The sequence below is a fragment of the Tetrao urogallus genome (assembly GCF_951394365.1).
Source record: "Tetrao urogallus genome assembly, chromosome: 1".
Classification (NCBI taxonomy): Eukaryota; Metazoa; Chordata; class Aves; order Galliformes; family Phasianidae; genus Tetrao; species Tetrao urogallus.
This window is the reverse complement of record NC_136813.1, coordinates 25,710,431-25,732,802: the sequence shown is the minus strand read 5'-3', so window position 1 is coordinate 25,732,802 and position 22,372 is coordinate 25,710,431. Positions and strand designations below refer to the sequence as shown.

At 40.0% G+C, this 22,372-nt stretch overlaps 1 protein-coding gene across 1 annotated transcript; it reads left to right on the top strand.

Moving 5' to 3' along the window:
* Positions 1–991: 991 nt before the first annotated feature.
* MRPS31 (mitochondrial ribosomal protein S31) lies at positions 992–21,800 on the top strand (the record flags this gene model as incomplete). Its single annotated transcript, XM_079534789.1, has 8 exons — positions 992–1,179; positions 1,363–1,662; positions 3,374–3,649; positions 4,332–4,490; positions 9,556–9,696; positions 13,441–13,514; positions 16,820–16,963; positions 21,481–21,800. The coding sequence occupies 8 exons, from the start codon at positions 992–994 to the stop codon at positions 21,690–21,692; spliced, it is 1,494 nt and encodes a 497-aa protein (XP_079390915.1). The 3' UTR covers positions 21,693–21,800.
* Between the last annotated feature and the right edge of the window lie 572 nt (positions 21,801–22,372).

Sequence of the window (22,372 nt, the reverse complement as noted above, 5' to 3'; positions counted from 1 at the left end):
AATCATGGACTCATTAAGCCTGGAAGATCATCTAGTCCATCATCCCACCATGCCCACTAAATCCTGCCCCTCAGTACCACATCTACACATTTCTTGAACACCTCCAGAGGTGGTGACTCCACCACCGCCCTGGACAGCCTGTTCCAATAATAATGTGCAAGTAGGTCTTCAGAGGAACATTTATCTTCAGTGAGAGAACTGTCTTTCCATATTTTATTTTCTATACATTGACCACACAATAAATCAGGTTTCTTAGTTTGCTTAATATTGATACTAACCATAAAATGCACAATGTTTCTCATGCCTCTAGTAGTACTCATCATCTGCCTTTAGTAGCCATCCACAGTTTTTCCAGTTATTCTACTTCTCTTCTACATCTCTAAATTTTGAAGGAAGAAAGGAAAGAGTTTTAGACAATTTTTTTTCCCCAGACAACTTGCACATGGAATGGTTCTTGCCTAAAACATGCAGCAAGAAAGATACCATCAAGCCACAGTAAATCAGTTAAGAGAGGTGTAGTGGAAATACAGGGCTTCTGTATGCCAAGGTGAAAAAGTCACTTGGAATTTGCTATTCCATACAATAGGAAAAAAAAAAAAACCACAGCAAAACTTAAGAGGACAAAAAGCACACGTACAAGTGAGTACTGCCAACAGTCAGACAGTTTGAGGAAAATGGCCAACAACAGCAGCTCCCAGTTCATTGGGTTTTTGTTTTCAGTTTGGTTTCTTTGAGATGTAGGCCAGACCCAATATTTTCTTTTAGTTTCTGGTACCTCTGAAGCTCCTCTGATCCTTTTCAGTCAGATCAGGATTCTTGTTAGCATTTGTGCTCAGAGCTGGATCTTTCCTCAGCAACAGCAGAAGGCCTCAAGTCAGATCTACTGCATGTGTCCATCCCTGAGCTGGGCACCCCAAAGCCGTTATTAAAGAACCATAGAATGGCTTAGGTTGGAAGGGACCTTAAAATCATTGAGTTCCAACCCGCTGACATGAGCAGTGCCACCCAGCAGCTCAGGCTGCCCAGGGCCCCATCTGAGCTGGCCTCGAGCACCTCCACAGATGGTGCAGCCACAACCTGCTTTTTGGAATTTAAAGCAGCTGCTGGCAAAACAATCAAGAAATACGTACTTAACAGTCAGGTGAGCAGCACTGGTGGCCACTCTTCCATTGTGGCACGGTTGGGGGGATCCAGAGCCAACGTAATGACTGCCCAGGGGTGGAAGTAACGTGAGCTATCTGACAGAGACACAAACTTGACATAAAGGAGCCACTTTTTCTCCACGAAACCCAATTAGGGGTAGGTACTGCAAGGGAGGGCAAGCTCATCCCGAGGTAAATCCTAAGCTTTATGTGCCCGTAGCCCACCAGGATTCCAACCCTATGGGAAAAACTACGTAACGTGGAGGCTTACACCGTTCGAAGCTCTGCTGGGGCCCCACGACCACAACCCCGACGTCACCCCGCCCATGCACGGCAGCGGGGCCGGGCGGAACGCCGTGGCGCGGAACGCTCGGCGCAGCTCTCGTTGCCGGCCGGCGACGCTGAACGGACGACGCGGCTGTGAGCGCCGCGCCGAGGGCGCCATGTGGGGTCGCTTCCGCGGCTCCGGCCGCCTCCTCCTCCTCGCCGGGGCAGCGCGGCGCTGCGGGCGGCCTCACAGGTACCGGGGAGTGGGAGTCCCCTCAGCGTTATCGCGGGCAGGCGGCCTGCCCTCGCTGCTGCCTTGAGCTGGGCCTTGCGGTGAAGGCAGTCGGCTTGCGGCCATGGGCCTGTGCCCGGTTACGGGCTGCTACCCGCGGCGCTCGGGCGGGCGGGAGGGACGGAGAGAAGCGGGGTGCCGCTGGCTCCGTGTATTGAGGGCTTCGCAGTCTTGGTGCCTGAGCTTGTTCCAGTGCTGTAGGCAGAGATCTCCGAATGGATAAATAGTTGTGAAGAGCATGCAGCCTGAGTTAATGGAAAACACGTTTGGAGAAAGACCTGTGGGAGCAGCCCCGTGTAAAACAGCAGGGCACTTGTTGTCCTGTAATGCGGCTCTGAAGCTTTGTGTGAATCTTCCTGTTCCTATCAGCGTTTCAGGTTTAACGTTTAATCGTTTGTTGTGGGTAATTTACTAAGTGCAGAGTGACTGAAGTAGTAATGGAATGGAGACCTCGGTACAGGAGAGACGTGGACCTGTTGGAGTGTGTCCAGGGGAAGGCCACAGAAATGATCCCAGGGATGGAACACCTCTCCTACCAGGACAGGCTGAGAGAGCTGGGGCTGTTCAGCATGGAGAAGAGAAGGCTGCGAGGTGACCTGAGAGCAGCCTTTCAGTATCTAAAGGGGGCTGTAAAAAGGAAGGGGACAGACTCTTTAGCAGGGCGTGCTGTGACAGGATAAGGGGGAATGGTTTCAAACTAAAAGAGGGGAGATTTAGATCAGATGGAAGGAAGAGGTTTTTTACAATAAGGGTGGTGAGGCAGTGGCACAGGTTGCCCAGAGAGGTGGTGAATGCACCATCCCTGGAGGCATCCAAGGTCAGGCTGGATGGGGCTCTAAGGACCTGATGGAGCTGTAGGTGTCCCTGTTCATTGCAGGGCAGTTGGACCAGATGGCCTTTAAAGGTCACTTCCAACTCAAATGATTCTGTGATGCATTTCCTAATACAGCTGCATAAATGCTTGGCTGCTGTGTTGCAGATCCTAGGTTTAATGTGAACCTTAGCAGTCCTGCAGATGCCAAACAAAGTGAAGATACAGTGTATATACAGTCTGATGTTGTCAAATCTCTTTTTCTGAGGGGTGGGAGTTAGGACTAATAAATTCAGAAATAAATAAAAAGTTTAGTAGTAATAAATTCAGGTATTAGGTATGAGTTGCTTTTTGTAATTGGCATGCTTTTTTTTTTTAAATTTTGTTTTGTTCTGGCTTTTTTTTTTAACAGGTCTGTGATTTTATTATTATTTTAATTTAGGCTTACAAAACTGCAGGTGATTCATTCAAATTCATGTATATAAGGTCACAATCTGTAGCACTGAATAAAGCCAACACCAGTAGTAGAAGGTAGAAACCACAAACTCTGTCTGCAGCCTAATGTAGAGATACTCAACACTTGGTTCAGAGATTAAGCACGGTTTACTTGTGAAGGGAATAAAATCATTTACATGCTTTTTGTGCTGAAGGAACTATAAATTGCTAAGAGCTGAAAATAGTGCCTTGGTCTTTCTCAAAGAACAAAAAAATATGTTTCATATGTACTTAACATAGACACGATTTGTTTGCACACGATTAAGCCTAGACAGTTGTAAGTAATGGTTTTGTTTTGTTTTTTTCAGCCTTGGAGTGTATTAATAACTTCTATTTTTTTTTTCCTCAATTTTCTGTGTTATTTAGCAGACTCTTCAGCACTAGTAGTGTGCTCTCTACTACAAAAGATGAATCTACTGCTTCCAGAGACAGCACCACCAAAGCGGCATCAAAGGAGGGTGCAGCAGAAACACCAAAGCAAAAATTGCTAAAAATTATTGGTGATATGAAAGTAGAAGTGACCACCAAGAGGAAATTTCAAGAATTAAAAGAACAGGAGATCAAAAAGCAAGCCACTAACAAGCAGGAAGGCCTGGACAGTGAAAGTAGCACATTTCAAAATACTGCAGAAGATGTTCAGCGGTAAAGTATGACGTGTGCACTTTGAACAGTTTTTTTTCCCCCACCATTTTTTTTTTAATCATTATCTAGGACAAAATAAAGTGTCAAATGCTGTTACCAAATATGGAAAAGAATTTTGTAAGAGAATGTGGTATACAAATGTGGGTTTCAGTAAATCACATGAGAGAATCTGGACAAAAGATGTGTGCTTCTTACAGTATCCTGCCTTCTTCTGTGCTGAGGCTCTTGAAAGCACTAGAATTTGTCTGTGGAAAGTTTCTTTAATGGGAGGAAGAAAATATTGTTTAGATAAAATGTGACGAGGAAAAAGGAAAAACAAAATAAGGAGAGCATCATGATTTTGTGCATGGAACCCCTCCACAATAACCCCTCCACTGCAGGTCAGTGCTGCTTGTGGTCATCAACGTTTCACTTCTGACAGGCTTTGCAGTTGGTACAGCTGCTGTTTTCCCCAGGCTGAGAAGAGCAGCCTGTCAGTCTCATTTGGCAGTAGATTAATGAAATGTAAGACAAATCAGACCTTCCCTCTGTTTACCTACGGCCCCTTTGGGATTATTTGCAGCTGTGATCGCTGAGATGGGAAGATATAAAATGACAATACAGAAATGACAGTTTTAATATATTATGGCTTTTTTTTTTATTTTTTGAATATATATTTCCTTATTTGTTGTATCTCTTACAGAAGCAAACCTTTAAATCCAGAACTGGTGCAGGCTGCATCTGCTGTCGCATCTTCTTTCCCACGCAGCAAGGAACAGGCAGAATCAGAATTACTTGCACAACTTAGAAGACATGAAGAGACCACAGATAAACAGAGAAGGGGAGGAACTATTAACATACGGTCCGTATACTGAATGTTATTTTCAATAATACTTGAAATTCTGATTTTGCAGTGTCATCGTGAAGGTTACTAGATTCTCTTTTGGAGAGATGGCCCTAGGAGATAAATTTGGACCTATTATCCATGGAATTAATGAGTAATGGAGATATCATTGGTCTGGTTATACCAAACCTCTTAAGTTTTGGCATCCTCATTCTAAAATGTTTTTGCAGAAACGGAATTGTTTTCCTGCCCAGGATCATTATTTTCTTGGATAGGTTAGCAAAGCCAGTGGGGTTTTTTTTTTTTTTTTCAGCTTCCGAAATTTTCACACAATGGAGGGACTTGTTGGACGTTTCAGACATTCTGTCTGGACCAGTGAGTTTTCATGACAGGTTTGAAGAACTGGACTGTACCAGTGCAGCTCTATTTATAGCCCCACCCTTCCTTTCCAAACTTTCCAGTCAACCCAAGAAACTCATCACTTGGCTCTGGTCCGTTTCCAGTGTGGCTTTCAAACAGATGAGAAACATTTGTTTGGAAACTTGAATGGTTGTGTGTGTATTACACTTCTTTGAAATGACAGCTAAATAGGCTTTCTGTTGTCTTTTTTATCTGTTCGGCTTGTATTCGTACAACTGCTCAGAAAATGAGGCATTAAATCCGGGTGAAATGTTGAACTAAACAGAAAACTGGATCTTCAGCAAAAGAGGAATATGAAATCTTTATGGCTTTTTGCAGGGTGGGATACGAGCTGATTGTCATAGTTTTAATTTATTCTGGGGAAATGAATTTATCCCAAACCAGGATTCAAGTTTGGCCCTTGTACTATTATTTGTAGGTTGCTATAGGGATCTGTAAAAGATTTGTTTGTACTTCGTGTGTTTCTCACTGAACTGCAAACAGCACCCAAGAAACTAACACTGTTTGCCACAGATGGCTGCCTTTTTAGTGAGAGAGAACTAAGGGAGAATGCGACAACTGTTTGCAAATAGGTTGTGTATTTGGAAAGCACAGTGCTCAGTGAACAACTTTGATAAACAAAATGTGTGCTCTAGAGGTTATGGAAGGAAAGGGCAGAAACTTGGCAACATTTCCTTTCAGCCTGAATTCAGGATTTTCTACCTAGATTGCTGGTTGTGGAGAGCAGAATGGAATTCTCTTCAAGTGTTTGAAGTCCATGTTGTAGGTGGACGTATTGGTTTTGGGTAATGTACACAAGCACCTCCAAAAGTTGGGTGTATGATGTTTTCATGACCTCTCCTGAGGCTGAGTGAAAGCAATCTTGAGAATTTGATAGAAGTTATCTCCATGGGCTTTTGGAGCCAAAATGAGATCAGAAATCTGAGTGTTTTAAGTAAAATCATTGTGTTTCTGCTCTTTTTTTGGCTTGCTTTTTGGGCAGTGTTGCAAAAAGCTGAGACGTTTCCTAATTATGAAGAATAAATGAGGAATGTTTTGTGTAAAGAATGTATCTGTTAAACTGATAATAACCAGTGGGGTTATTCCATTTCTATTGCAAGGGATTTTAGACAAGCAGGATAGAGAAACGTATTAATAGTGGCTTAGGCTGTGAGTTTACCAATTTAAATGTAATTAGAATATTAATTCCTGATAAGATGTTGGAGGGTCATGCTATTACTGACCAAGCTAATAAATGCAGTGGTTAACCTCAAGTGCACCTGTGCCTATTTATTGAGGCATGCACTCTAAATTTGGTTGTTTTGCCTACTGGCAACAATGGCTCTCTGTCCTCACCAGTCGCTATGCTTGTCCTGAAGCACATACCAGCTGTGACGGCTGTGGAAAAAAGAAGGTGTCTAAGGAAGCTGTAGTCTAAGCAGAGAGGCTTTTCTTTTTTTTCTTTTTCTCCTGCTGAAAGAGAGTTTAAATTCTACGAGCATTTAACAGCCAGAGTTCCTGCATTGTTCTGTGTAGTTGATAGATACGTTAAGATGTGATCGTACATTTACCCTTCAGTGTGCCTGTGGATAAATTGTTAAGGTTAGAAAAATGTGGATAGAGCGTTTTTAGTTGGTTAGGAAGGTCATGATGAGCTTGCTATGCTTTGGGTTGGCAGTTTCTTCTACTCGTGATGGCAGCTTGGTGAATTACTTTTTTTCCACATGGAAACACGAAAGGTTCTGTTTATAGTTAGGTAACAGTCTGAAACCAGCAGTACATGAGTTGTGTAGAAAGATCAGTAACTTGCTGATTATCACGACTGATTCTAACCTTTTGTGGTTAGAATCTGAGACTCATTTGTTACTTTTAGCTATCTGGTCAGTTTTAAAAACGTTGATTTGAAAGGTCCAGTTGATTTCATTCGTGCCTCTTGGGCAAGAGTTCATTCTGCAAAAGTGCCTCAGTCCACATACAACACTGGAGTCCTTTTAATATATCAGAAAGTGTTTCTTTGTTTTTCCCAAATAAAAATCAATATAAAATAATCATGTCTGAATCAAAAGGAAATGTGGGCCATTGAACTTTTTTTCAAAGTATAAGGTTTTGCATTCAGCATACTGACAAATTAAAAAATAATAATAAAAAAAAAATTCCTCTTTTATTTGAAACAATTTTTAAGATGAGATACCTTCACAAGTGTTGTCATAGAGCCATTGAATAGCTTGGGTTGGAAGGGACCTCAAGGATCATCAAGTTCCAGCCCTCCTGACACATGCAGGGCCACCAACCTCCCTATTTAACACCAGACCAGGCTGCCCAGGGCCCCATCCAACCTGGCCTTGAACACCTCCAGGGACGGGGCATCCACAACCTCTCTGGGCAGCCTGTGCCAGCACCTCACCACTCTCTGCATAAAAAAACTTTCCCCTGACATCCAACCTAAATCTTCCCTCCCTCAACTTAAAACCATTCCCCCTCGTCCTGCTGTTATCTACCTTTGTTAAGAGTTGACTCCCCTCCTGTTTGTAGGATGTTTAGGTACTGGAAGGAACCACATAATGCCCAGTTGTGGAAAAATTGGGAGACTATTGAGATTTTTGAGGGTATGAGATGTGTATTTTCTGGATCTTATGATTTGTGTGTGTCCTAACCTCCAGAGGTCAGTGTTACACAGCTGTCTCGTTGTCTTGTTGTGTAAACGTGTGAGGACAGCGTGTTCACAAGAAGGGGAAAATATTAATGATACAGGAATTTATTTTTCTTGGTGTGGAATGAAGTTTCACTCAATGGAAATTACAACAGCACTGTACCAAAATAAAACCAGTGGCAATACAAGTTGAAATTTCAGCTCCTGTTCTGGTTAAAGAAAATAAGTAATTGGAACTTAAGGCTAAAACAGATGTTAAGCTTCCTGAGTCTTTGTTTTTGGTGTTATAATTAATGGTAGTCAGGAAAGATGGAGAATCTGTGTTAATTATAAAAGCTCAATTTCTTCTCATCTCTGGAAGGCAGAGGTAACTGGGAATTTAGATTCTTAACCTCATGCTGGGACGTGAGGTTTTATCATGTAATATCTAACCACTGTACATACTCGGGTTGGAGTATGAATTTGTTTTCTGATGTTTTTAATCACTGCCTATAATGAAAAACATCTTTGTAGATTTATTTTTAGGGAATAAAGGGGCATCATTAGTTACAGAGTGATGAGCACTGCAGCCAGTAATGTTCATGTACCGGTGAAGGGGTGACATTAGGACTTTCTGATCAGAAACATGAGATCGTTGACTGCATGTGCTAAATAGTTTGGTGGCATAGTCTGTGCAGAAGGAAGTATGAGCCACTGTGCAAAAATGCCACTAAATCAACCTCTGTCACGAGGAGAGCTTCTTGGAGGATGCCTCATCCCCCCCTGTAGCATGGGGAATACCACAGCCAAACTGAGCAGTTGGCCTCGGCCGTGTGTGACCTTAGGAACTATATTTGCTTGACCCTCAGAAGTGTGTTGGGTCTGTAGCCCACTGATACCTCTAGGCGTTTCATAGAACAATTTGTAGTGTGAGATACACAGGTAACCTGAGATAGTTCACTTTAACCTTAAAGAAAAAGAAGATTTCAACCCTTTTTTGCCTGATGCCTTAGAGTAGGTACTTGAAGAGCTATGCTACTCTTGTTCTAATATTTAAAACCGCACCTAAGACTGAAGATAAAATCCCACTGCGTTGCTGTGGCAGTTAGATTTTATAATTTCCTAGAAGTATTTCTTGTTAATAAAATCTCTTTTAACTTAAGGTAACAAAACCAGCAAGGGGCAGTGAATGGGCAGTATTTTTTTACTTAGGCTTTATGTATTAAAACTTGAGCACTGCAATTTTGGCTGCCTGCACGTTATTGGAAGCAGTTGGGAGAAAGGGATAGCTGTGAGGAATAATCTCCTTGGTCTTTCCCAACCAACAGCCATAGCAGTTAAGGGACTTATTTGACAGGGGCAGGTATGTTGTATGTTTTAGCCTTTATGTTCACTATAAACTGCAAACTGCACTGGCAAAGATAAGAGTGTTTGTTCTTCGTATATGATCTTGGCTGCAGGATTACAAAGGAAGATGAGGTTTGCAAGTGCTGTAATGTGATTATGCAATGCAGCAGATTGCAGTGGATCAGGAAAGGTGACCTACTTATTAGGGTGGCATGATTGACCCATGTCAGCTGATGTGTGAAAGCAAGCTTCCTTTCAGTGTGTAACAGCGCAGCTCTGTCCCTGGGCAGAGTTGATTCCTCTCCAGTTTTTTTTTTTTTTACCTCCCTGCTTCAGCAGATTCCTTGTATCTTGAGAACGTTCTCATGTACTTGAGCAAAATGTACCTAGTACACTCTGTGAAAACAGATATGCAGATTATGAAATGGTAGTTTTCTTGTAGTTGGAAATGAGATAATTTCAAAGAAAGTATTAATTGTAGGCTAAAATACTGCTTTCAGTTCTTACATTCTATATGTAGATGGTTTAAAAAGTAATGCTCGATATTAGGATGACTTAAAAATAGGTGCATTCTGTGTGGAATGTATTAATTCTGTCTTACAGAGGCTTTTAAACCAATGGAGAGTAGACTTTCTGCTTAATAAATGTGATAAGCTTCTTTTCCCTGTCAGTTTGTTGAGGTTTTTATGTTTACATTTTTAATTTCAGCAATGTTATTTCGGAAATGGCAGTTAAGAGGCAATCCCCAGCTCAGAGGGGTGTGAGGATATCCAGTCGCATCTCCTTGGAGATGGATGAAGATGGTCAAAGAATCAAGCCTGGAAGATCTCTTTCCTTTGACTCTGGAAGGTACTTTTGTAGTGTTACTTTCCATCTCTCAGAGGAACGTGTGAAAAATTACTAATGGGTAACATAGGGGAATCAACTTTTTACTCAGGTAGACAATGATAGGACAATGGGGAGTGGTTTTAAGCTCAAGGAAGGAAGGTTCAGATTGGATATGAGCTGTTTGTGTTTTAAAGATATTTTTTTAGTGCTGTGGGTTTTTTTTTTTTGTTGCTGTTGTTTTGTTTGTTTTCAGTGTTTACTACCGTGTTGCAACTGGCAAGTCATTCTGTGGATAATTTCTTTATTGCCCATGACATGGTAATTGTCTATAGAGTGAACTTCTCAATTTACATGATGATTTCAGGTTACTCTGTAAGCTCTTGCTGCTCTTTTACCTGGCCAGTCTATCTCTCAGTCCGTGCCTGCATTCTTTTTATTTTCCCATTGTAACTCATGATTGCATTTCTTTTCAGCATATTCTTTCTGTGGCAGTTCTGTTTTTAGTAAGGTTAACTTCTTTAGTCATGGCCTTGCAAATTGACCTCACTTTCTTGGAGATCTGGAAGTTGAGGAATTCATTTGTGTTCAGAATCATAGAATCATGGAATCACTCAGGTGGGGAAAGACCTTAAAGATCATTGAGTCCAACCACAACCTGACCATCCTACCCTAACTCTAACAACCCTCTGCTAAATCATGTCCCTGAGCACCACATCCAAATGGTTTTTAAACACATCCAGGGATGGTGACTCAACCACTTCCCTGTGCAGCCTATTCCAGTGCTTAACAGCCCTTTCTGTGAAGAAGTGTTTCCTGATATCCAACCTAAGCTTACCCTGGCACAACTTGAGGCCATTTCCCCTCGAAAACAGACCAGCCCCACTCTCGCTGTAAGCACCTTTCAGGTATTGGAAGAGAGCAAAGGTGGATGATGCTGGAGAAAAAATGTGGAGAACTAAGAACAACATGAGCATAAAGTTGTAGCTGAGTAGGTGTACATTGTTCTGCCCTCTTTGGCTGAGACCTCTATTTGAGTATTTTGTAAACAGAGTTCTGACTTCCACAAGGAACAAAGTGGAACGTAAGCACTGAGCCATGTAGATAATGCAAAAACCTCAGAGAAGATTCTATAGCCAGTCATTAGAATAACTTGGCCTGCTGGTTGAAATGTTCCTATGTAGCTTCTTTTTTCTTGAGGTGCCAAGCCATTAAGGTTAGGGAATTATCTCTTGGGACTTGTTTTAAGACTTGCAAGCAGTGTTTGCCTTTCTTGATAAAAAGCATGTAAAAGTGCAAGAGTTCTTGTGTTGGGAGCTGAAGAGAAGTGGAATGAGGTTCTAGACCAAGCCTTTCAGAGCTCTGCTATTTTTCTCTTGGAATTTTCATTCAGTTACGAGCTGTCAGCCTACAGAGTGAGGAAACAGCCTTCGTTATCACTTGCTGAATAATAGCTTAAAAGATATCTTTAATCTGGGGGTAATTATCGGATGAGTTGGTAGTCAGATGATAGTGATTTTGTTATTAGGCTATGATTCTTAGGTAATTGGATGGAATACTTGTCTTAAGGTGTTGGATTAGAAGTTTTTCAAAGTTTAAGAATGGAAATAATGTGAGCTATAAGAATATACCAAAAACCTGAGCTATTACGTGCTTACATGGTGTGCATTTTTTTTATTTATTAATATACGGCAAAGTAAAGCAAATTTGAAGAAAGTTTACTAAACTTATGGTATCACAGAATCACGCAGAACAGCCCAGGTAGGGAGGGACCTCAAGGATCATCCAATCCCCGTGCCACATGCAGGGCCACCAACCTCCAGGCTGCCCAGGGCCCCATCCAATCTGGCCTTGAACACCTCCAGGGACGGGGCATCCACAACCTCTCTGGGCAGCTGTTCCAGCACCTCACCACTCTGTAAAAAAAAATTTCCCTCTGACTCCAACCTAAATCTTCCCTCCCTCAACTTAAAACCATTTCCCCTCATCCTGCTGTTATCTACCTTTGTTAAGAGTTGACTCCCCTCCTGTTTGTAGGATCCTTTTTAAGTACTGGCAGGCTGCAATGAGGTCACCCCGCAGCCTTCTCTTCTGCAGGCTGAACAAAGCTCAGCTCCCTCAGCCTGTCTTTGCAGGGGAGGTGCTCCAACCCTCTGATCATCTTTGGCCCTCCTCTGGACCCTCTCCAACAGCTCCCTATCTTTCTTGTACTGGGTGCCCAGACCTGGACACAGTACTCCAGATGGGACCTCATGAGGGCGGAGTAGAGGGGGACAATCACCTCCCTGTGCCTGCTGGCCACCCCTCTTCTGATGGAGCCCAGGATACCATTTGCTTTCCAAGCTGCAAGAGCTCACTGCTGGCTCATGTTCGTTTTTTCATCCATCAGGAACCCCAGGTCCTTCTCGGCAGGATATGTGAGAAGCCCTTCTCACTTTCTTTGTGTGATGAAATTTTACGTGCTTTAAAACTTGAGGAACAATACCTTGAAATAATTTTTAACATATCTGTAACTGTCTCCAGTTTCAATCATAGGTTTCCTTCTGCATCCCTGAATGTCTAACAGGTGTACTTATTTTTTGATAATATGCAAAGAATGGATTAGGAAGAATAGACTTACTGAGTTAGGAGATTTAAGTGACATGGCTGATTTGCTTTGTAGTAATTTGAACTAGTAATTTGAACTAGTCATCTTGTTCTTCCAAGTCATTCTTCTATCTTCAGCCAATGTTTTGGGGAGTTAAGACACAGGTAGGAAAATATAATCCTAAATCAGCATTCTTTTAAGGCTTTGTAATTAGATTGCTCCGTGCTGAAGTGGATCCAGGGTAGTTACATCAGTAAAATGTGATATGACAAGAGCAGGTTTGCAGAAGTAGTTGTTGGCATTAGAAATCTGCAGTAAAACCAAAGAGGTGAAATTCTAAGGTCAAGAAAAGCAGATGTTGCCAGGGCAGCTGTGGATATGTATTAACGTTATGTGGGAACTGTTAGATTTCAGTGGGAGCCTACAAAACCAAGGACAACTGCATGATTAAAAGAATCATTTGTCTTAAGGTTCAGTGTGCTCTACAGTAAAGGCATTGGTTTTCCTTAGTTTCTGTTTATGTGAAAATTTATTTGGATTAGTCATTGAGCTCTTGGAATTTATATATATTTTTTAGCATAGGCTCTTGCCTGTTTAAAAATAGAATAAAATATTTTCATACTCAGAAGGGAGAGCACCAGGGTGATGCTGTTTAAAATATATCATACAGATATGCTTTATATGTTTGCCATATGGCACAGGAGGTGGCTGTGTGATCTTCCAAAAAGGCTATTTATGTCAGAAAGCAGGAATTGTTTGATTAAACTGTTGCCTTTTCTCTTCCCAAATTGTGTAATAATATTTACATTAAAAAAAAAAAACAATCACCAAATTCTCTTTTTAGTTACAACTTTGTGAAGTTACTGAGTACTGTAGTTTGATACTGTTGAACTGCATTCAATTCCTAAATATTTCAGTAAAAAATGATTGCAAATATAATGTTTGATTTATGCTCATTCTTTTACGCCGAAGTGTTTTGGGAAGCTCTGTTACAGAGTAATAATTCAGTCATAAACACTCTGTTAAAAGCCTGAGGATTTTGTGAGAGTCACTATCTCATTTTTTTTTCTCCAGAGATCTGTTAGTTCATGAGAATATTTTGTGCTTTTACATTTTTTTTATCTGGCAATATTGTGAAGTGTTGTGAAATACTGAATATCACTTTTCTTTTTTGTTTATAGAAGTCTTAAAGCAGGAAAAAGGCTTAATATATTCACCAAGGCTTCTGCAGAAACGGAAAATGCGCTGAAAACAGGTTAGTGGAAATTCAGTGATTAAAAAAAAAAAAGCACCCAGTGGAGCCAAGTTGTGAATTTTTAGAATATCAAGGATTCAGTGTTGTGAAGGAGACTCTGACCTGTTCACTTCCTGCTTTTGGATCTGTAAAAAGAAAAAATAATAATTTTAACATTACTCTACTTTTTAGCACGCTGTATCATGGGTTAGTATTTTCTGTACTAGTTGGAATGGCCTGTTACTGAGCTTGGGCAGCCTGGTTTAGTACCAGACCTCCAGAGTTTAGTACCAGATCTGGAGGTTGGTGGCCTTTGGTAGGGGAGTTGGAACGTGATGATCCTCAGGGTCCCTTCTAACCCAAGCCATTCTGTGGTTCTATGATTTGATGGCTAAAACTGACTTTTTGTCACTAGATTGGGCTCCTTTTGACAGTATTAAACCACTTTGGAGAATGGTTTTGTGGGTTCTGCTGGTGGATTTGTTTATTTCAAAGGCGTCTTGCATTCATTTAATGACACAGAAACTCAAAGCTGTGATCTCAGAGCACAAAGTTTGCTCTACAGATAGCTAGGCCAGAGCACAGTGGAAACAAATTATAGTCTTATAGTTTATATAGAATGTTTTGTTCCTCTGGGGGCTTCTTTCATCTGCTGCTTTGTGTTGAAAGATCCTGTAGTGCCTGACAGATGCTTTGCTTTACCTGCTGTAGCTCATTCTTCATGTGTGTACACTTAAAATACACACCAAGTTAAAGAGTGGAGGAATGGATATGATCAGATACGATCCACCTCTGTATTCACTGAAGGGCACAGTTCTGCAGGAAGAGCCTCAGTTTCAATGTAAACAGGATGAATTTCACACAAGAAGACTAGCATTGAATTATGACTTAGTTTTACTACAGACTGAGGGTGTGTGAATATGGGCAAGTCATTTAAAGTAGTCTCACTTGCTTTTGCTTTCTGAACAGTGAAACTCCATTCCTAGCACTAATCCTTAGTGTACTGATATCACTAAGCTCTCCTGAGCTGCTTTGGAAAAATGGGTTATTGCAGTGTAATGACTTAAAACTGTACATAAAGGTAGCATCCATAGAAGAAAGATGATTCCTCTCTGGCATCTTAGAAAATGGTACTGATTTCTTTTAGTTTCAAGACCAGTAGTAGTTTTCTACTTTTTTTTTTTAACACTTGAAACTCCAGGGATAAAATAGTGAGTTTATTTTCTCCAGTCAAATGTCAGACAGTGCTCTTTGCATGTACTCAAGCAACTGTGAGCTTTCTGAATGCAGCTATCTCTATGTTGAATTATGAAAGGTGCTTTTTAAAATAGAATTGAATTTGCTATTTTTAAGGCAGTTGGCTTCAAAGTCCATCAGTTTTTTGTGTGAAGCCACAGTGCATGCTGCAAGATGGGTTTTTTTTTGTTTGGTTAAGCTATCTTAACCAAAAGGATGTTCAGGTTTTGTTGAATGTTTGAGTTGCAGCACTTACTTCAGGTGAAACAATCAGCTTTTAGTTATGTATTTCTTGGATGGCACAGTAGAGATGTGGTGGCAAAAATGGTAGTCACACCAAATATGAAATTAGGATGCATAAGTTTTGCCAAAAGTGGTGTAAGACAGCAAGTGGACGTTACCACATTTGTATCAGATATAAAGAAATAAGGTTTTTTCAGATTAGATGGTATTTTTTTCTTTGATTCCAGGTTGCCTTGAGAAAATCTATAGTACCTTCTAAGAGAGAAGGCTTGTGAAATGGTTTACTGACTAAGCTTAATGATCATAAATCAAAAATTAAAAGTCTAAGCCTTAGGAAATACCAAGGTGCTACTTGATACCTTGTTCCATTGGCTTGCATTTTCACTTTCTTGGCTCATGCTGGTGGAGATCATGAGTTAAAATATTATTTATAGGTGACAGAGAAGCAAGTTCTGTGTTAAGTATTGAGTATTTATTTTGAAACACAACCATTAACTCTAAAGCAAATTAGGAAAAAAAAAATCAGAGCATAGAATATCAGCATTATTTACAGTTGCACAGAGGTGAAAATACATAATCTTTATTGTAAGCTTGAAAATACGACTTCTATTCTATTAGAAGATGTGTTAGCACATAATTAGAAGGTATTCTTTAAGATGTGGATAATACTTATAGCACTATTTTTCTGTGTTGTCTTTTATCTGCTTCTTACTACCTCTAGCCCTCAAATCAAGGTGGGCAGCTGGGGAATATAGTTCTTAGCAGGAAAATTTGCAGATATAATTTGAAAAAGTATCTTCTGATTTAATGCAAAAATGGAAACACTTTTCAGCATGTAAATCACAGAATAAAATGCTGTTTGCACTTTTATTTCCTAAAAAGGTAGGGGAGGCTCTTTTTAATTCAAATTGTAAGTCATTGAGCCAAAGATTAAATTGTATCTTAGTTTCAAAATTATGAGTAGTAATATAGTAGCTGGTTGACCATGATCTACATAAGTGTAACATTAGAATTCACACCAGAATTTCTGTCCCAGGAAGTTCAGGGTAAATTGATAACCACAGGAGGAAGAACCAGTTCATGAAGGTTAACAGCTTGCTTCCTTCATTTTCCCTTCATTTCAGTGATGTGGTTCAGTCTGGGCTCATGACTGATTCTCCTGGGGCAGAGGGGCAGGAACTCATTGAGAGTAGCTCCTGCTGTATGAATGCACTTGGATTTAAAACATAAATAAATTCAAATTTGTAAACATCAGGATAAATGCATCCCTAAAGGAACTGCTGGACTTTGGGAGAAGAATAGGAGGATCGGGATTTCTCAAGCCCAAGAGGCAAAAAATTAGGTATCTTAAGAGGATCAGGAGAGGGGTTGCTATAGTTTGTAAATAAGAGATGCCCCTTGAAGGAGAGAGTACAGTTGTAAAATGCCTGACAGCTCCTTTAGTTGCTTTAGTTAGCAACTCCTAAATTGCTTTAGTATAGTGTACCAGCCAAGTTCAGAGTTTGTCATGTGTACAGTTTGTGAAAGACAAAAAGGGGAAAAAAAAACTATGAAAAAATCATTCTCTGAGTGACAGACTTAAAAATAAACTGACCTCTGAAAGTTCAGATTTGTTTTCAGTGGATATTTGATCGTAGAGTGAATTTTCACTTCAACAGAGAATTCTCACTGAAGAAAGATGATGATGGCATCTAAGATAGAAAAGCTTGCACAACTCAAGTACTAGTCTCTGTAAAGGTCAATGTTAAAGGATATATATGTATATAGTTTTAGCCAAGGAGAAATCTGCCATACTGATAGATCTTATAAAAAAAAAATTTCTTATTTAGTATCTATTTCTCATTTAGTATCTTCACCAACAATTTGGGATGTGGAATTTGCAAAGGAGATTGCAGCAGTAACTGAGCAGCCTCCCCGGAATGGTTTTGAAGAGATGATCCAGTGGACAAAAGAAGGAATACTGTGGGAGTTTCCAATTGACAATGAAGCAGGTAAGTGCATTTTACCTTTGATTATTTATGTGTGTTTATCATTTTTGAGAATTGTGGTGTGCTGTAACACTTGGACTGTTTTAAAACATAGCATTTCGGATTAGGATAGCAAACAAATGTCACTTTCCAACTGTACCAAATGAGAGATTCTTCAGATGAACTCATTCCGGTTCTCTTTGGGTGAAGTCCTGCAAGTGATTTGGCTGATCTGATCTGGCAGTTGGCTTCTGCCAGAAAGGGATGCTCTCCCTCCCTGCCTCCCAGTCCTGATGCTTTTGACACCGTAAGACTGTTTGAGTCTTATTACATAATATCTTTTACTAGGAAATGTCTTTTAAGTAAAGCTTCTAGCAGAAGAAGGAGACTCTTGAAACTGCTGAGTGTTTTATAATGCCTATACTGTTCTTTGGTGTGGCTCATAGGCACAGTTGCTTGCTATTTGCCAGTTCCCTGTCTGCACTGGCTGGGCATTGAACAGTCACTTGCTTCCTTTGCTCTATCAGTTTCCTAGCAAAAACAGTCACAGTATTCACTCATTCTGGGCATCTATCTTGACATCTTTGTGCTTCTATTTGCTCCTATTTCCATTTATTAAAACAACAGCAGCAAACAACAACAAAACTCTGTGTGAAGGTAGGCCAACAGGGAGAGAATGTTAAGGGAAGAGGAAATACAGGAAGCAAGTGTACGCTTTAGGAATAGAGATTCATAACTTCAGGGAGAGCTTGAATGTGGATTTTTTTATTTGAAGACATCAAACAGAATTAATTTTAAATCATTCTGGAAGCAAAACAGGTTAGTATCTGAAGCTGGGAGTCTTTGAAAAGCTGTCCTTTACAGAATTGCAAATTGCATGATCTGGTTCATTGTTTCTTGATATTTATTCTCATCCTATTTTGACAGTTTCTTCGCAGAATTTAATCCCCGGTCCCAGAATTTATCTGTTCAGGTAGAAATCCAAGTGTACTCTACTCATGTTTTTGCAAACTTAACAACACCACAGCCAGTGGTTTTTCTGTTGTTGTAATGTGGCTGGAACCCTGCTGTCTGGGGCTGTTAGTGGACCAGGTGTCTCTGGCAGCCGATGGTTTTTCTGTTGTGGCAGCGCGGCTGGAACCGTGCTATCTGGGGTGCAATGACGGATGGACAAAGAGTCTTTACATGTAGTTAAACAAGAATCTTTATTGATTTGTCTACAATGACTGGTGGTGTGGAAAATTCCAGTGGAGCGTTCCAAAATCTATCAGCTCTCAGGTTAAAATATCAGGTTAGGAAATTCAGCCCTCTCGAACTGCCAGTTCTATCACAGGCTGTTAATCAGACCAGGTGTGTCAAAGTACAGTTAAAAACTTCAGAACCTCACTCCAATTATTTCAGCATACTCCAATTTCAAAAGAAAGATGCCTGTTCCCACTGTTAATTTTGCTGTTTGGCAACAGTCATTCCTCGCCTTGTTTTGTATCAAGAAATGAGAGATCTTTTATGCACAAGCACGTGGTTTTACAAACGTCTATGTAATTAAATTTTCTACAGAGGAAGCATGTGTGCTCAACTTTTAGCATTATGGGAGCCTTTAAAGTTGTAAATAAAATATGGAAAATAAAGAAGACAGTTTGTCACTGTTTTTCTTGGCTTCAGAGCATCTTCAGTGTTCTTGTTTGAGTGCTTTACTGAGGCACTGTGCTTGCTTTGAGGCATCAAGGCAGGGACGTGACTTTTAAACTTGTCTGGCCCTAATGGGGACATCTGAAGATGTGGCCAGACTTAATGGCTTGCTGCAGTGCTGGTAGCAGTCTACCCCCTTTTCCTGTTGCTGGTTCTTGCATGCATGTTCTTGATGTTCTTTCCCTTCTCAAATGCAGCTGAAGTCACTGCTAGGCAGAAAAGAAAACCTTTTTTTTCCTTCTCTCCTGCCTCTAATTTTTACCAGATTAGCAAGCCATTAGTATAGCTCAGGTGACATCATTCTCACTCCTCCATCTGCTTGTCTTTTCTTCTTGTAGTGTTACTTCTACTCCATGATTTGCCATAGCAAAAAAGTTGAGGAAGACGTCCATTTCTGACTTCCTAAAATTATTTTTGTGCATTTGTACCTTGATGATTCAGATCCTGAGGAGCAAATGCTTCAAGTATGTCAGAGGTTGTTACAGCATAAGCAGTAGGCTTAGTGGAAGACTCAGCAAATTAAGGTCCCAGTTCCTTCCAAAGGCTTCTGTAGGCAGAAGAACACAAAGTCCTGTTCTGGTTATTCTGTTGTAGTGCTGTTCCTAGTGTTGGGTAGGTTTACCAAGAGAGCTGACAGATGTTATGCAGCCATTTGAAGGGAGGGTTTCTGTTAATTTTTGATCTCTTTTAGGGACCTACTGTAAGGGCTCAAATTCTTTCTTTCAGAACTATAAGGATAGACATCTACATTTGAGATGTTTTCTTTAAGGGTAGATTGGTCGTCTTTAAGAGTTAGTGTGTTAGCTAGAGAAATTCTTCCAGGCTTTTGTAGTACGCAGCAGATTGGAGATAAGATATTGAGAGTAGATGACCTTGCTTTGAGGTTGATAAAGAAAATGCTCTGCTTCAGGCTCATGCTGTGCCAATTCTTTCAGAAGAGGTTTCTTATGACGGTTAGAGAGAGAGTGAGGGACAGGCTTGATCATTCTCTGCAGCAGAAGGTGTGACTTGCTGGGAGAGGAGGAATCATGCATGGTTTCTGCCAGAAGTCACAGCCCCTGATGCTTTGGTCTCTTCTTGTGATGCATGCTTTACTTTTTTGAGGACTGAAATATGTGATCTAACTGAGATATTTCGACTTAGCACTTCATCCCGAAACCACTCATCCTGTCTTTTACAAATGGGAGATCAAAACAGATGACTTAATCATTCTTCCTGGCCTGAATTTTTGCATAAGGCTAAAAATGATTTAATTTCTTTTAGGATAGAAATGAAAATTGGAGAAATTATTAATAGACATACTCTCTTCCTTTATCACCAAAAGAGGAGCATCAAAAAGATGAGACTTCCTGGCAGCACTATCCAGATTCTATCAGTAGTGGGTTCATTGGTTTATTTCTTTTGGATTTTTTTGACCAACAGAAGTATGAAATCTAGAAATGATGTTAACTTCTGAAGTCAACTGTCAGCATCTAGGTACAGTGAGATTCCACTTGCTCATGGGGGAGAGAAAGCCAGTGTAGATGGCATGGTAAGATACCAACCTTGTGTTTCTCTAAGTGGATGTAGTTTTTCAAGCATTCTCATTCTAGAGTGAGTGAGGTCTTTTTTTTTTTTTTCTTCCTTTTTTAACTTGACAGAAAAGGAGAGCTTATGGAAGAAGAAAATAGGCTTTCTATTTCAGAGGCAAGGGAGATAAGTAGCTGGCACTGATAGACCCTGCACACATTTCTTGGAAAAATGCATAGGGAAAAATAGATGCATCTCCCATCTCCTTCAGGCTTTGCATTACCTAACATAGGAAGGAAAGAATACAAACTCAACAGATATGATATACTGGCTGAGAGTGTTCACTGTCCCAGTATTATGCATATGAAATTGAAGAAGCTGTAACATGGGACGAAGCTTAGGACTGAGATGGCTCGTTTTTAAATATTGCAGATTTCATGTTGGCAAACAATTTATCTCAGATTTAGGAACTGCAAATCAGCTTTTTTTTTTTCTTCTCCTTTAGATAGGAATTCGTGTTCTGAATCTAACTTGTGTACAGTGGTGTTAAAATATGAACCAACTGTAAATGAAATCCATGGGATGGAGGACAAAAGCTACTGTAGGATCTGAGCTGTATTTGGTTAGAGATCTAAACAATCCCTTATGCCATTTTCCTGTGCAGCTGAATGCTTTTGAATGCAAAGTCTTGTGCATTGGTCACTACTTACAAGTAGCAGCTGTTGTGACAGACAACATTTTTACATCAGAATACATCCACAGATTTGAAAAACATTAGAAAAACAAATTCCCATGCCCATTTGATAGCAGAGGGGTGCTAAAACTGTGACTTGTAATGAACATGCAAGTATTTCTTAACTATTCTGTATTAGATACTTCAAGATTTTGCTTCATTCAAGACTACTTTGTGTTCCTTAATCCTGTGTAGAATTAGGCAGTCACTATTTTCCTCAAGTGTTAAAAATGTTGAGAATCTAAAATGTAATGCACACAGTCAATAAAGGTTTCATGTATTGAGCATTTTTTTTTTTTTTTAGGAGATTTTTGGCATGAGCCTTCAGCAGGTTTACTATCAGATATTCTTGTAGGGCATAAAATGAAGGTAACATGGCAGATGAGTAGGATATATGCTGACTTTTCTGTACGGAGGGAGAAATTAATATCTTAGAGTTCTGCAGTTTCTTCCACTTCTTCGTTGTTTGTTTATGGGCTTTTTAATTCTTTAGCAATAACCATTAATTTTTCTGATTAAGGGTCTGTTTACAAGCTTTACCCTTTTTTATTTTGTTAAATTCTCTGTTACGTGATGATAATGTCCTGCCTTTTTGTGTCCCTTTCGGTAGGGATGGATGATGATGCTGAATTTCATGAACATATCTTTCTGGAGAAACACCTCAAAGACTTTCCCAAGCAAGGACCTATTCGCCACTTCATGGAACTGGTCATCTGTGGGCTTTCAAAAAACCCATACCTCAGTGTTAAGCAGAAGATTGAACATATTGAGTGGTTTCGGAATTATTTTGAGGAAAAGAAGGAGTTTCTTCAAGAGATTTGAGACTTGGGAAAGTGCTTAACCTTGAAGTGAAGAAAATGTGCAGTAGTCATGTGATCTGAAAGTTGCATTTTTAATAATAAAGGCTGTACTTCTGTGTGTGTATGTCCATGTATGTGTAGATCTCTTTTAGCAACAAAAGAAGGAACTGAAAAGTCTAGGTTTTGTAGAATGTGCGTTTAAGATTTAATTTATCAAAATCGTTCTTTTAAACTTGAAACTTAATCTTTTGTCCATAGGAAATATTAAATCTGATTCCAGTTCCTACTGCCTTCACGTTTGGTGTATCTTGACAGGTTTGTTCATCTTTCCCATTCTTGAAAACTTGCAGTGCTTTCATTTTTAAAAATTCCTAATGCAGCCTTATTTGTTAAAACCTGTTACTGAGACAGTAACAAATGCTTCATTTTGCTAGTTCATTAAATACAGAAGTATTTGGATGATACTTGGAATACCATCTCCTTTCATTAATCATCTCTCTTGGTTCATTTTAAAATGTAGGTGCTGACTAGGTCATATGAAATGAATCCTTAGTTCACCTTCTCAGTGAAATGCTGTCGTATTCTTGAGATATATGTGCAGCATAATAGTGGTGAGTTGCATACAATAACACAAGTCTCTTCTACTATTCCTTCAGCAATTCTGAAGCCTTTGACCAGCTTCTCATCAGAGACTGCTTAAGA